Genomic DNA, 15,492 nt, shown 5'->3' on the forward strand with positions numbered 1-15,492 from the left:
GGGGGAGGTTGTGGCAAGGGTTAAAGCAATAACATGATAAGGAGAAGTGACAGCTGGAGAAGAACTAGAAATTACAGAAAGTGGGAAATATAGAGATAACAGAATGGAAATAAGGACTAGAAATGTGACAGCTACAAGGAAGAAAGTAGACAAGAAATGTTCCACCTTCAGTTAAAACCTGATCTTCTATATACATTCTCTACAGAACCGATCAATTAAGACATGATACGTTTAGTTTCATTTAGTACATGTATGAATTACCCACAAAGTACAAATACTGTTCTGCAGGAGGTATAAGATTCAGAACTACGCAGATCATTCTGAAAAGACTACTGCTTGTTATCTCGTATAACCCAGTGGGGGTCTGAGTTTTCACCAAAAGGGCAGTTCCACTAAATCCCACAAGAGACAGATGTAGGGCTAACAGTTGATGTCATTATAATTAGACACATCATTAGCTGTTGTTCTGAGATGTTTGGGATTTAGGTTGGAGATTCAGTACAACAGTAGCACATTCCTTGCTAAGTGCACCATTCAGACTATTCTACTCGATATGCCTCTGGCCTTGCTAAATCCCCCTCTTCACTCCTAAATCCCTGCACAAAGCTCTCTCAGAAAAGCTTTTGATGGGTAATGAGTCGGGAACTATGTTACGGAAGCAGGCATCCCCTCATTGGTCTGTGAAGCATGAAAGAAGGTGCAATGGGAGGTGTAGGAAGATGATTTTCAGTGCAGCCATCTTTGTGAATAGACAAGGTTTTTTTTTACATATTACAGACAGAGATTATACAAGGTAGTTCTCACTATATATTTTTGGGGGAGCGTACTACTGCCATGCCATTTTCAAGCCACTACAACGTCATTTGTATAAAGCTCAGGTTTCTTAGCGATGTCTTTAAGAGCCTAAATATGCCATATCTTCGATATTCTGGCTAAAAGTGTTCATTTCTTATTTGTTCCATGATGCTAAGAGACAGCAGTGTTTATGGGTTTGCTTAGTTTATATACAAGATTACACTTAAATTGAGTCGAATGCTTATAAAACATTGTAGGTATCTACAGCGTTATTGCTCTACTTTAAAGCAGACAAGTAGCTTTCATTATTTTCCCGATCAGCGACCGATATCTGAATTCTACCTCTCTTCTCTGCCAATACGGCTGTAAGGGAAAATCCTTGAGATCGTGGTATGCAGTTTTTTTTGCTGACAACCCTAAATAGCCTCCAATAGAGCCTGGGAACAATAACCGCTTATCCTTTGGCTACAGATTGAAAACTTGGTGGCATGATGAAATCCCTTGAACATCTCTGTCTTCAATTACAGCTGATGACCCTCTCACATCTCCCCAGACTCCCCATTCATGTAGCGTCCCTAGACAGCAGACACCAGGGATTTCACTGCTAGGCTCCTTGCTGCAGGGGCTCTGTCTCATTCTTCTTGTACTCGAGACTAACAATTTGCGATTAAAATCCATATACAGTAAAGCGACAACCCAATATGCACTCTCCCAGCTGCAGATGAGGGTTCCTGATGGGTCTCTTGTGCTGCAGACAGAAAAATCCCTCTCAAGCGTTTTAAGCCGGCGACTGAGCTCTTGGCTCTTTATCAACAACATTTGTAACAGATTATTTATAACAAGGATAAAAAAATTCTCTTGACACTGGTGTTCCCTCTTTAAAGTTGCGTCTGTTATTTCTCTGCCCCAGTATAAACAATCTGGCGTGTTTGATCAGCACGGTGTCACCACGAGGATGCTGCGCATCGGAGGTCACACAAATGTGCCTTTTCAGCAATGAATGCTCCAAATTTTCTTTTGTAGAAAAACTAGATAGAGACCGAATCTGAAGTGGGAACTGAGTAAGGGTATCAGCTGTTGGTAGTGCTTGCACTCCATATGAAAATTGTCTAGGGCGATTGGAGGAGCATTGAGTATCTGTAGTTTATAAGAAATGTAATATTTATGCCTACTTTTGCACCTGAAAAAGAGTCACCTATCTACCCGTGCCGGCCAAAGCTTTTCTATACATAAGCAGCATTAATGCCCAAACTGTTTGTTGGAAATCTCCGTTGCAAAAACTAGGTATATTACATAAATATTAGTTACATATATTCTGATGGGCTGGTTTAGCAAACCCATTATTTTTCTTCCACAGATTCCCTGTTATTTTAAGAAGCTGCAAAGAGTGGTGCCTTCATACAAGGGGTTTCTATGAGACCTCGTTGTCATCAAGGACCACAATGTTTTGATATTCCAGCTTGAGTTTAGGCATCTCAATATCAGATCCCAGGCCTGTCTGCAACCCTCGAGGAATGGAGCTGTGCTGCCCCGATCTATATAATCTATATATTGGAGTAGCCTATTTGTAATGTGTAAATGGGTTTATAATTCATATATTAATGGTTTTAAAAGTAATGTAACTAAGTGGCCATAACCAATTTAGCGTGAAAACATACACAGTGGATAGGTTTCACAGGAAATTTCGCATTAAACACAAGGTATGGCTGGCTGTTCTAAAACATATTACATGTTCAGAAAAATAAAGATATATTTTAAAAATACAACTCTGAAAACAAAATTAAAGAGGCGAATCCCTAAAGGTCAAACATCTACTTTAATTGCTGAATCTGCTATTAGTAAACATTCTATAGCTGCCACTTACCTCTAACCGTAAAATACAATGGGGGAAAAAATGAAACCATGACAGTGATTGCATAGGAACAAAAAAATACATGCATAATTTCAACAAATTGCGCAGTTTTTTATGAATCCGGACATATTTCAGATTCCATTAATAGTGCTATAGTTTTCATAGGATTGCACATTTCTAGGATGTCATTTAGAAATCTAATTCAAACACTTCTATAGGCACACCATTAATGACAGAGTGAGTAATAAATCAACAGCTCTTGTCCAGCTTTAGCAATGGTCTTTGCAGTGAGTTTACTTGTACTTTTACCTGACTGCCTCCCATAGCTATGTGTTGTTGTTGTTCTGGGTGCAGAGTAACCCCCTTTCCCTTAAGGAAGCTCAGAAAAACGGAGTATTAAGAAAACACAAGAGACTAACAAGCTGTCTGAAGTAGCACTAAATGGCAGACCCAGACACGGCACAGCTAGGAAATTGTGTGGAAATCAGATTATATGACGTTTATGAGAAAGATTTCCATTATCAGCACGTTACTTACAGGCTCGGTGCACTTAGCATCTGGAATTGTGTTACCACCTATCTGAAAATTAATATGGCTGTTCAGCTTTTAACCCTTTTGTTTCACACAAGGGCCAGGAAAACACTTATTTAAGAAAAAACTGGCTCCGTCATTTTGTGGCGCATGGTAGCAGGGCTCCTATGCCTTCTCTCACCTGATTATCAGAATGATTAACTGTGAAGTATCCAACGCACACAATGATTTCATGAAGAAGATCCTCACAGGTGTACTGACAGCAAAACCAGAGAAGGGAACTGATCACGTGCCGGAAAGCAAGAGAAAGGCCCTCCGCACCTACGACAGACTAGGAAAGAAAACTTTTATTGTTATGAGGATGGGAGAATCTCTAAATCCAATGGATAGTATGCCCTGTAGCTTTATCTGGGCATTGCAAAACACCCATTCAAATTGCTATAACCAATTAAATGGCAAGCAAACTGACAGCGGAAAAGTGATTTAATTTGTATTCCTATATTACAGGGGTCAAGAAAATCTGTATAAATATGTATGTTGAACGCTGGAATCAGATACTTGTGAGTGCAACGGGATCTGGCTTCACTACAAGACAGTTCATATTTATGTAAATTTGGGACTCAGTAGCCTTAAATATCCTGTCATACTTGTCAAACGTATAACCTACTGACCGCTGAAAGTGATTTAATGTAAAAATGGAAGACCCAGCACATTTCTATGTACGGGAAATGCTATATTTCAGAGCAACCACACATAGCCACACGGTAACCCCAAACGGAGGGCATATAACAAAATGCAAGCGGTATTTAACATATAATCACCCCAAATCCTCTCCAGGACCAGGGAGATATAGTGAAAGAGGTGAAAAAAAGGTGACAAAGCACTTTTTCTGCCATCTATATGTCACATCATTTTCCTCTGAGTATTAATGGTGAAAAATGAATAGTGGTATATTTTTTATTTTGGAACAGCCAGTAATTAGGAGATACGGAGTACACAAGTCGATTGGTCCTGACTGAAGGTTATCTCTAAAATCACTTTAACCACTGGCAGCTCCACAATGGAGACATACTGTAGAAACATAGAATGTGCCGGCAGATAATCATTCGGCCCATCCAATCTGACCAATTACTGAATACTTTCCTTGGTCAGTGGCCTTATCTTTTATCTAGGATAGCCTTATGCTTAAACTTTTTCACCGTATTACCACTTCTGCTGGAAGGATATTCCATACATCCACTACCCTATCGGTAAGGAAATATTTCCTGATATTGCCTTTAAACCTTTGCCCCTCTAATGTTAGATTATGCTTTCTTTTAAATATACTCTTCTATGTTGATTCCCTTTATGTATTGAAATGTTTCTATCATATCCCCCGTCTCGTCTTTTTTTCCAAGCTATACCTGTTAAGATCCCGTAACCTTTACTGGTAAGTTGTATCCTGCACATTTACTAGAACTTCAAATATATATATAGTCACATGTAGCCCGGCCACCATATTTCCATTGCAAGCATATCACACTGTATGACTCCCTTCGCGGAGACGTCAGCATTAAAATCTCGGTTAATCATGTACCTGGAATGCCTGAAGGTCTAGCATGGCAAAGCTGTTGAGGAATCGTAAACTGTGAGATGCCACTTGGATGGTGTTCTGGTCATATGTCTCTTTGGAGCTGGAAACACTAGGATCGGAGGTTGTGCTATGGAACAGGGTACAGTACAACATGTGCAGGACACCGACAAGATCTGAGGTCTGGAGTGAGGCTGACAGCCCCGTAGTATCTGCGCATGCTTCAAATATGTCACTAGATCTGCTTACAAAACAAAACAGCTAGTTAAGAGGTGGCAGTGGGACAACTGAAATAAGACACAAGATTTCTATTGTGGTCCATATGCATTCTGTCTTCTAACAGGCGTCTCGATGTAATGCTGTTCTAATAACCACTGCCCATGACAACAGACTCTAATCCATATAACCTTCTTAAAATTCATAGCTACAAGTACATTCTCCTAATAGCTTCCTTTAACCTCCCTCTGTAGCCAGCAACACCTATAATCTTTCCCTGTGACCCATTTTGTTGTCCAGTATAACCGGAGCCTCTAGATTTTGCTAGTAGTTCATATATCCTCCGCCAATAATACGTACCCAAGGGTTTATAATTTAATCTAACCTTATTTTACCAGGTACAAGTCATAGTGACTGCACAAAGGAATTAGCTCTGATATGTGCATATATGCGAGTGTTGAATTGTAGGCTTTTGAAGCTGAAGTTGTGGTTAAGGGAAGCATTATAACATGCTGACTACACTATACATTGCCAATAGTGAACATCTACTGCAATAAGGGCTGAGCTACCCCTGTAAAAGTATGTAGCAGATAGCCCCTAAAAGTCCATGGCCCATTGGCTTCTTATTACACATAAAGGCTTCTTGCCATCCCTATGACTGACAGATCAAATGATGGTATAGCTCAGACAAGAAATAATGCATCCTGCCGAACAATCAAACATCACCATTTAACTATTAAAGCATGCTTTAATCATGCACTTGAATAAAACCATGTTAACCTCCTCAACCCCCTTCCCCGTTTTCTCTATTATTTGATATTTTTCTTTACATGCCATATTTGAGGCCGAGTTTGGTACTGTAACCACAGATCTCGAATAGCTCAGACATTCATCATGTTTCTAGCAGGGTCACTGAAGCTGTGTTTACATGTAAGGGCTGCTAGCATCCTGCCGAGGTTCCCACTGACTCCACTTGGTTTGAGATGTCTGCTTTAATTATACATATTCTCAAGTTTTATAATATCAAAGTCAAAGGACATATTCAGAAGTCCCAACATAACACTGAGAATGAAAAGTAGTCTGATTCAATGTTGTTTTAGTTTGTATGCAGTGTATGTATTGCATTAATGAACAAAATAGGACATTTCATTTCTAGGTTTTCACCACAGATGGGTGTGCAAGATGTACCACACATGGAAAAGCACACAGATCAAGCAGAAGTTTAAATATGGAAGCTCAGTTTCCCTTTAAAGATGTGACATTTGCTGTATGTCCATAACTAAATGGCACTATAATTACAAAATGTTAAGGAAAAAAACAAATATCATTATTTTGACAGCAGATGTTGTCACATAAGCAGGACAATATCCATTGCATTCACTAAATTTACAGTAAGAAGTATCGGATCCAAACATTCAGAAGCATTCTGGGATCAGTTTACTATATTTCCCATACCTTCTAGTTACAGACATACATAGTCTGCACAGTTCTTGCAACAGAGCAGCGGCTGACTGCAGAAACGCAGACACTTTGGGGTTCTCATCAAGCGGACCTTGTATGGAGAGAAAGCAGCCACAAAGCTTGTCAACCAGCCCAATATTCACAGTGTAACTGGAAAGGAGAAGAAATAGGATTGACAGCAATTTAGTTATTATATAATGAAGTCATTATAAAATAAAATCCACAAATATATCTTGGGAGGTACATAAATGTCTATGCACACAGCATACTGCATACACCAGAACACAACCAATTCAGTAACAATATACATGCAACAAATGTGCAAATACCTAATGATGTCTTGAACACGACTGTTAACGGAGTCGGTTGATGACCCTTTACTCTTGGTTTCCAGTTTTAGGTTGGTATTGCCTGTTTTGTCATTTCCTGATGAGGAGTTGCATGTTAGGAACGTAAAGATCCGAGAACATAAATGTAGGAGTCCTGTGGTCAAGCTGTCAAAGACCTGCCTGTTAACACTCCTTCCTGAGATGGTCTTGTCTTCGTCTGGGACAAATAACTGTTAAACAGAACAATGTATTGAATAAGTGTATTACCGGGGGGTTGACATCTATAGCAAGAATTAGCTCACATTTCATAATAAACTCAGTATGTTCTTGTGTATGGGTTTGCGAACTCCATTTAATCCAGTAACAGTACCATGCATGTAAAAACTGACATATTTCATGGCATTAAAGAGGTAAAAAGGAAACAAGGGGTTTATTCAACAATTCGTCTAAAACTCCCTAGTAGGCAATTAAAACCCAGACCCATGTGCCAAAATCTGAAAAATGATTACTAAAAACCCAGATGCACATTAACGTTTAGCGGGTGTACTTTACCACGGCACAGCGCCCGATGGTTCCACGTCTAAAGTGATGGGTGTAACAGGATCAGAGCTCAATACTGTTTTAACAAGTCACAAAAATGTGTACGTGACACCGAGCTAGTCTGGTTAATACTGTAGTATCTACTGTTTGTAGAGATCGAGGTCCCACACTTTCAAATATTAAATATGTAAATTAATTAAAGTATAATTCAATTTAAAAGTATTGTTTAGGTAGAGTTGATGTCATGTAAAAACACATTTAACTAAATTTAATCAGTGAAACCACTCAATAAAAAACCAAGACGGACCTATGCAAAGACACTTGAGGCTCATCCCCGCAGTCGTACTCGAAAGAATAAAAACTTTTTTTCGGCTTATCAATAAAACAGCCTCCTTTGGCTTTTATTAAGTTAGTGCATGCTTTCTGCAGGAAAGAGGGGTCTGAACAATGGAGCAGCGTCTTCTGAAGTGATTAAAAGGTTAGAAATTCAAGGCAAGGAATCTGTATAATAAATCTATTGTCTGCGATGCCCGATGTTCCTGCAGTACATGCCTGCATGAATGGACACGTTACAACAAGGTGCACAGAACACATACAGACATGTCTTGGCCTTTCATGTTTCTTTTAAGGGTTTACATGACCAGAAGCACTATTACTTGTAATATCAGGATGGTGCAGTCACAAAACCCTCTTACACGTCTGTACTTTCAATAGAAGGATTACCGTTAACCTAAACCACGGTGAAAATCACACACGAAACAATTATTGGGTAGATGGGAACAATGTTACACGTGCAGTTAATTCAACCGTACCCACATTCATTAGTCATCAGATTCAAAATGACAGAAAAGTTACACCTCAATAAAGAGGGCGACATCAGATTACCCACTCACTCAGAAGAAGTGATGTTAACTTTACATACAAGCGACAAGGTGTCATCTTGCCATGTCTCCCTCAATTGGTTTCAATGACGTTGTCAGTAATTGTGATGTAAAGCTCATGGTGGGGTATGACGTGTAACCGTTGAGTGCAAAAATAGATGATTCAAAATGTGACTAGTGGGCTATAATGGATATAGAAATAATAATAATTAAAAAAATCTGGTATAAAGGCCAATCTTCCACGTGACTCCTGAACTGTAAGACACACCATACTTTAATTAATAACAATGAATAATCTGCCTGATTCTTATTATTAATCAGTCTGCTATAAAAATCTCTAGTTTTGGAGCATTGTAACACACAGTAGAATGAATTTGGCTTAATCTCTCAGGAGAACGTTTCACTGATGAAGATTACATAATTTACAGACAGAACGTCAAGGAATACAGGAGGGTGTTGTACTAATTAGAAGCCTTGTCATTTTGTGGCAAAGTGTTAAAGATGGCGCAGGAACAGGCCACTGGTTTCTAATAATTACATTTTGGCGCCCTGACGTCCAGAATGACTCTTTTGATAAGTGTCTGTTTATATTTATTAGGGTCTGCTTATATATTTATAGACAGTGGGACTAAGTACCTATGACTGAATGGTAAGATACATTGGGTTATTAGAATACACAGCAGAGAAAGTGTTAAACTTGGGTGGATACAACAGCAGGATAACCGTGGCATCCCAGTCTCCCAGCTTTAACAGAATATGTATTTCTGTTCCAATACTGTCTGTGGCCATAGCCCCGGGGAGAATTTATATAAAAACAAGAGCTTTAAAACATCCGCAGTGCAGGAGGAAATCTTTCTTCAGCTCATCAGAAAATCCCTTGCTAAAGAGCAAGCTTTCAGGAACAAAGCTTAGAGAACGTCACTTTATTTTAACAGTGGAATTTCTCAGACTTGCTCTTCAGGTGATATATAGGTCAAAGTTTCAGCTTTAGAGTAAATTAGCACTAAGTACACAGAGAGTAGGTAAACTGATTTTTGCATCTTGTGGAGATTTCCTTTAATGTGCCAAGCAAGCTTCTGCTATCTCCAACACGCAATGTGTCTTAACGTCCTGAAAACCCACTGGACAGCGGTCACAGCAGATCTACAAATTCGAACTGGCACTTTTATTTAATGCTCACCTCAAGTTCCAAACGGGTATAAAGACATACAATAGACCCAGTTGTACTACTACATTAAACTGCACCATAATCCCTCCGTCCTAAATAAATGAACCTGGTTTCTATTATTTTAGGGTAAGCCTACCTCTGTACAGCAATATGCAATCAGCTGTATAAAGTATATATACCATGTTGTATAGAAGTGGATTACTTTAAAAAAATACATTTTAAAAAGTAGGAACGCTAGATAATAGAATGCATTCTACAGAGATCAACAAATCAAACCTGCAACTTTTAATTGCAGTAACACATATGTCTGATTTTTGCTTTAATTTTATACATTGTTCTAAGTCATTAAAAACTTCTCATGACCCATAAGCATGCAGGTTGCATTGAATAATACAAAAGAAGGAGAATAGAGAAGGAGAATAGGCATAAAATGTCAGTGACATGGTGGAAAAGACAGGCTTGGATATAACCATCACGAGTGGGAACTGTTAATCCCCCGTTAGTTCTGAAAATATGGGCTCTAGGCACCTGCCTAATCTGACTAGTGTCCAACCCCATCCAGCCAGCATTATCAAGATGGAAAGTCCTTAAGAAGGTATCAATGGACTTTGAATCTAATTTTGAAGCATTCATTCTAATGTAACCGTCTGCATTAAAAAAAAGATCACAGGAGCACATAACAGACAATATACAAAACCGACAATAACATTAACACATGTTACGATATGCTGGCGCATAGGATGAAGAGGGTCCTCTCTTGTGAGCTTGAAATGCAGTACAATCTACTATTCAAAGAAAAAAATCAAGCAATGTTCCAAGCAGGTTTATTTCCGTATGGAGGAGTAGAAGTTTAGCGATTTGCACAGAACAGTCTCGGCAGACACCAGGTCAGTGCAGGAACAGCTCCCAAAAGTTTATTGCTAATCTGGAACTCCCTACTCATTAAGATCTTATTGAAATATTGTAAGCGTACCTTTGTCCTACTTTTTCTCCAAAAGTAAAATATGACCGTGCTATATATACATGCCAAAGACTATCAAAAGCTCTTTACACTAAAATGTAATGAATGTTTCACAGAGCCCATCTAAACATGCACAGACATTAAAATGGAAATGTCCCCAAACAGTCCGAATTCCGCCTTAATCAAACAATGTAATATAAATTATTCAAAGCACATACATAACTTTTCAATTAACAAAACTGCTTGGCTCGGGGACAGATTTGAACACCACGTTTTAAGACAAATGCAATATCTGAATTTCTTATGATAATGAAGTCCTGATGAATTAGGAATGAAATATGAAATGAAATATTCAGTAAGGTTTGTAAATAAGGATCACAGCAGACAGTGTTCAGGTGTCCTTTAGTTAGACTACTTTTTGTATATATGGAGAAATACATTTGCCGGATAAAAGTCTATTTAAAAAGGTGAACAACATTTTAAGCTCACTGCAAGTTCTTTTAAGGGAAATGTAGAACAATCACTGTATTGTATAGCTTATCACACCAATACATATGATTTCTGTAGAATGTTGTTGTCATATAACATAAAACTGTGATTTTTTTATTTGCAGAAAAGCCACCATTTGCTTAACCCGTTTCTTTATTACTGCAGAGTCGCAACAATCCAACAGACCCCCTGTTTATATCCCTACTAACTCTTCCCGACTTACCGCTAGCTGCTGTATCAAAAGTTCAAGCAGAAACGTGATTTTGCTGCTGAGCAGGACATACGTGCAATTCTCTGGGCAGTTACTGCAGCTCAAAGTGTAGATATTTACAGCGCTGCAAAGAGATCTGCAAAACAAAAAATAGGCTGTTTGGTTTATCCAGAGATGACACAAAATAGAAGAGGCATGGGGTGACTAACCACTGGCCGCATGGGACATATACAGTACACGACACCACCAAATCAAATCTGTAACGTAATGTAACTTCACTGATATCCCCTCAACAGATCTACAGACCATCAGCCGGGTAGTTGAACCTTATCCCATGCTGCCAATACACCAAATTTATAACATATGTACATTTGTTACATTGTGTAACATCTGTTTTATACAATTTTAAATCCTCTCTTTTGCCAAGTTAGAAATATGTTGGGGTGCAGTCTAGACCCCAAATTGTATTTTTGCTTTTTTAATAAGGGTATTACTCGTTTTAGGGTTAGGTTCCTGAGATTTCAAGTGTAAAATGAAGCGATGTCAACTGAAGCAAAAATATAATGGGAACATATGTACCGTATTTATCGGCGTATAACACGCACTTTTTAAACCTAAATACGAAGCTGAAACCCTACCTGCGTGTTATACGCCGATAAATCCTAGAGCTGCACGATTTGCAGCGACGTCTTCCTCACTTCCGGTCCTGGGGAGGGTGCGTGTTATACGCCGGTGCGTGTTATACGCCGGCAAGTACGGTAAATACATTAGGTTCCTTTCAACACTCTCTCCCAACGTCTCCTTCCCCATCCCTTTTCCCACAGCTTCACTTCTTGTTTTCTTCACTGATTTGTTGCGTTACCCCGGCCTCCTAGAGCACTTCTGCATCAGGGCAGCACCTTGGCTTACACCACGGGGACAATCTCCACCCGGGGAACAGGCTGTTCACATGATGTGCGCCAAGGCGCCACCTTGATGCGGAAGTGCTCCGGGAGGCCAGGTTCACACAGCGGATCCTCACAGAAAAAAGAAGAATGAAGGCGCTGAGAACACAAAGAAGAAGTAGAAGCGGAGTAGAGGACAAAGGAGAAAAGGGGAGAACAAGACACGGACATTTAGAGACACAGAGACAGTAGGTGGGACATTGAAAGACTGAGCGTTTCTTTAAATGCTGCCATAACACTATTAGGGATGATGGTGAAAATTAACAATAACATTAACAAACAATTTTGTATATTCAGGAACCGAGTACACGGGAGGACCGCTAGCCCACGCAAGTAAGACAATAGATTAAGGATTCAGTTAATTGGCATCTTCATAGCTGTGTGTTAATTTGTAACACCATGAAGAAAGGCAAACTGTCAGAAAAATCAAAGAAAAATAAACAAATAACATGCAGTGTTAGGCAAATAGGCACTTCTATGTACAAAATACAAAACCGCACAACCCCACTTAAGTCTGTGTTTAATCATCAACAGAATTACAAAAAGGTTGATGACAGATTTCTCTTGGATGTATCCAGAAATGGTCATGGTAACTGGCAAGTCTAGTTAGGGTTATATTTGGGACAGGGGGGGGATAAAAGAGAAAGTTAAATCAATATAGACAATATAGCACAGTGGCTCAAACAGAAGCAAATATTTAAATTCATTTCACATTTCTGTTTCCTGGCATTAGGATACAGCTACAAATATTAAGAACTATATTTTAGATATAATGTGACCTGGGCTATATGAGATGAGAGCTTCCTGTGAAGGGCTGGAGCCACAATGAAAGAAAGAACACTGCCCCGGGCAGACATTGAAGCTTATATGTATTTATTGGTAAGTGCCTGGCAGAGACAGAAGGTATAAAGGAGTAACCATTTAAGACATAGAGCTTCTGGTCCCTTACAGTAGATTGTCCCCTCTTCAGGCACGTGCTAAGGCGGGTGTTACGTGTCCCTGTGGTAGTAGGGAGGACAGTAGGAGATGTATTGAAGACACAGTCCTATGTGCGTTAAGGAGGGAAGGGGAGGCCACGCGTCTGTCTTACTGAATGGACCTAGAGTGTGTGTAAGTATATAGTGTTAGCATGTGGGTAGCTGTCAGCACATGGTGTAAGACTATTTGTATGGTGTGTGGTGTTAAGAGTGTCAGAAGGAGGTAGTGGTGTAAGGGAGAGGAGGGAGATAGTGTGTGTGTGTGTGTGTGTGTGTGTATGCGTGTAAGTGAGTGATATTAGAGTGAGTGTTTTATGGTTTTTTTTTTTTGGGAGGGGGCACCGTACCACTATCCCTAGGCTTACCCCACCTTCCCATAATCCAAATACGTCAGAATTTACTCCTCTCTATATCAACTAAAAATAAACTCAGGAAAGGGGAAAAGTAATGTAGAGAGATAAAGGAAAGAGTTAAATTGGTTCAGGGGTATACTAGTGCTACCCCTCATTACGGAACAAGGTCTAGTAATGGATATCTCAGCTCTGCACTGTGAATTCCAATGAGCAACCTTTAAACTCAATTTGTATCAGCTTTATATGCGAGTGATCACCCTTCTGTTAATTATAACTCCCTGATTACAAAGAGCTTGCAATGTTAGTCTATACTCATTGGGATTTGTTGATAAATCATTGCATGATTATTACACAAGTTGTTAAATAATATTATTCAACCAAACATAATTAAAGGTTTAAAAGTGTGAAAACAGGTGCAATTCAACTATGTCCACCTGAAGGGATATCACTTGAAAAATGTTTATGGCAACAACAAACATTGTTTTTTGTTGCGCTCTCATTGTGTTATTCTTGAAACGTTTTTTTTTTTTTTTTTTAGAGTTAGATTTAAGAGAAAAATCCCCTTAATTGATTTTTTTGGATGTTTGCCAAACACTTGCTATAAAGGGTCAATGTAAGGTACCAGAGGACCAGAATTCTGTCAATTGTAATTGGGGAAACAGCTTGCGTATTAATACATGGTAGCAAGCTGCAAATTAACATGCTTTTCATGTGGTTAGTTCTAATGATTTAAGTAGGGAAGTAAAAACAAAAAGAGTAACAGTAAAAAAAACCCAGGGTTTTAAAAATAACTTTTGCGATGCTGGCACAGTACGGCACAGCTAATCTTTAATAATATTGTTTATTTATTTCATCTTTAGGGAGACAGGATCAGCCTTTTGGATCTGAATACCCTCTTTTTTATATTTGTCGTCATTAATGTGGACATACTTGCTGTGATTAGTTCACAATAAAAATGGTTTTTAAAAAAAACCCTTTAATGCTGACACATTAGAATATGAATGAAATCCAGGCTACCCCTGCACTACACACACACTAATATGTATTGCGTGGCAATACTGGTACATAGTACATTTTATCTGGCAACAAGAGGACTCTTACCTTCAACCGAAAAATGTAAAAGTAGGATTTTAAGTCATTAGTTTACAAAGGCGATATTATTTCTTATGCTGAAACTAGGAGTGAATGGATGATTCATACATATACATTATATATATATATATATATATATACATATATATATATATATATACATACATATATATATACATCTATCTATCTATATAAATCTTTCTGGCAGCCATGGAGTTAACAGTGATGTCAGTAAATAAAGATGCTGAGGTATGAATATCTATGTGACCCAGGTGCCTTTCTCCGCCTCCCCATCTGGCCATGCAGTCCCTCCACCATCTGGCCCAGGCACTCTATGTCACACAGCTCTTGTGTGACGGAATAAATACTCTTCATAAATCAGATGCCTACAGACAGCACGTGTACTTGAGATGGAAGGAGAACTAGTTGAATAAGTGGGTAACTTAACGTATGTTCTGCAAGTCAAGTAGCTGGGGGCTAGACCTCTCTATGCATTTGCAGGAGGAAAGTGCATATGATGACTTGAGAACACGTTTCTTGAGTTGGTGTACAAACATCTATGCACTATACAATGCAGATGTAGAAGGTGTTACTGGCTTATTGTGAGTGAGCTATGGTCGATGCTCCTCCAGCACAGGCCTCTAGTAAGTTTGGAATTTCAGCCCGAGACTCATCCCCAGTCTGGCTTCTGACATTTGGGTTGTTAGAAGGAAGCTCAGAAATGTCAACATAAACCAACTCTAATTGGCGCTTTTCATTACAGATTTAGGTCACTCAAATCAGCTGGTTCAAATCCCTTATAAATGAACAGATGTGTGTATGGACAGTAAAAATTGGAAGGCAAAGTTAACAGGAAATATCTATTTATGTTAAAGTGCTATTCAGTTGGAAAGGGGCAGATATACACCTTGTTTAGCACTACTCATTGAAGTAAAGAAAGTTTGCCTTAATGACTACAAATTTAGTGAAACCTGAGCAATTTTAATGAGATAAACAATGACAATATTTGTTTTTTAAGGTAGATTTTTTTCACAAGATTAGATGGGTCAAATATACTCCTATGTTTCTACTACAATAAACATACTGGGAAAGTTTTTTTTTTAATAGATGCAAACAAGGGGT

At 38.8% G+C, this 15,492-nt stretch overlaps 1 protein-coding gene across 2 annotated transcripts in view; it reads right to left on the reverse strand.

Annotated features, from left to right (window-relative positions):
- Positions 1-15,492, reverse strand: part of SCAPER (S-phase cyclin A associated protein in the ER) — a 115,741-nt gene that overhangs the window by 14,638 nt on the left and 85,611 nt on the right. For both annotated transcript variants that reach the window (XM_053464558.1, XM_053464557.1), the window contains exons 24-28: positions 11,017-11,140; positions 6,755-6,984; positions 6,420-6,575; positions 4,755-4,989; positions 3,360-3,509 (exon numbers count right to left, since the gene is read on the reverse strand). In XM_053464558.1, coding sequence (XP_053320533.1) covers positions 3,360-3,509; positions 4,755-4,989; positions 6,420-6,575; positions 6,755-6,984; positions 11,017-11,140 — 895 coding nt within the window. The remainder of the gene's footprint in view (positions 1-3,359; positions 3,510-4,754; positions 4,990-6,419; positions 6,576-6,754; positions 6,985-11,016; positions 11,141-15,492) is intronic.

This window comes from Spea bombifrons, chromosome 4 (genome assembly GCF_027358695.1).
Source record: "Spea bombifrons isolate aSpeBom1 chromosome 4, aSpeBom1.2.pri, whole genome shotgun sequence".
NCBI lineage: Eukaryota > Metazoa > Chordata > Amphibia > Anura > Pelobatidae > Spea > Spea bombifrons.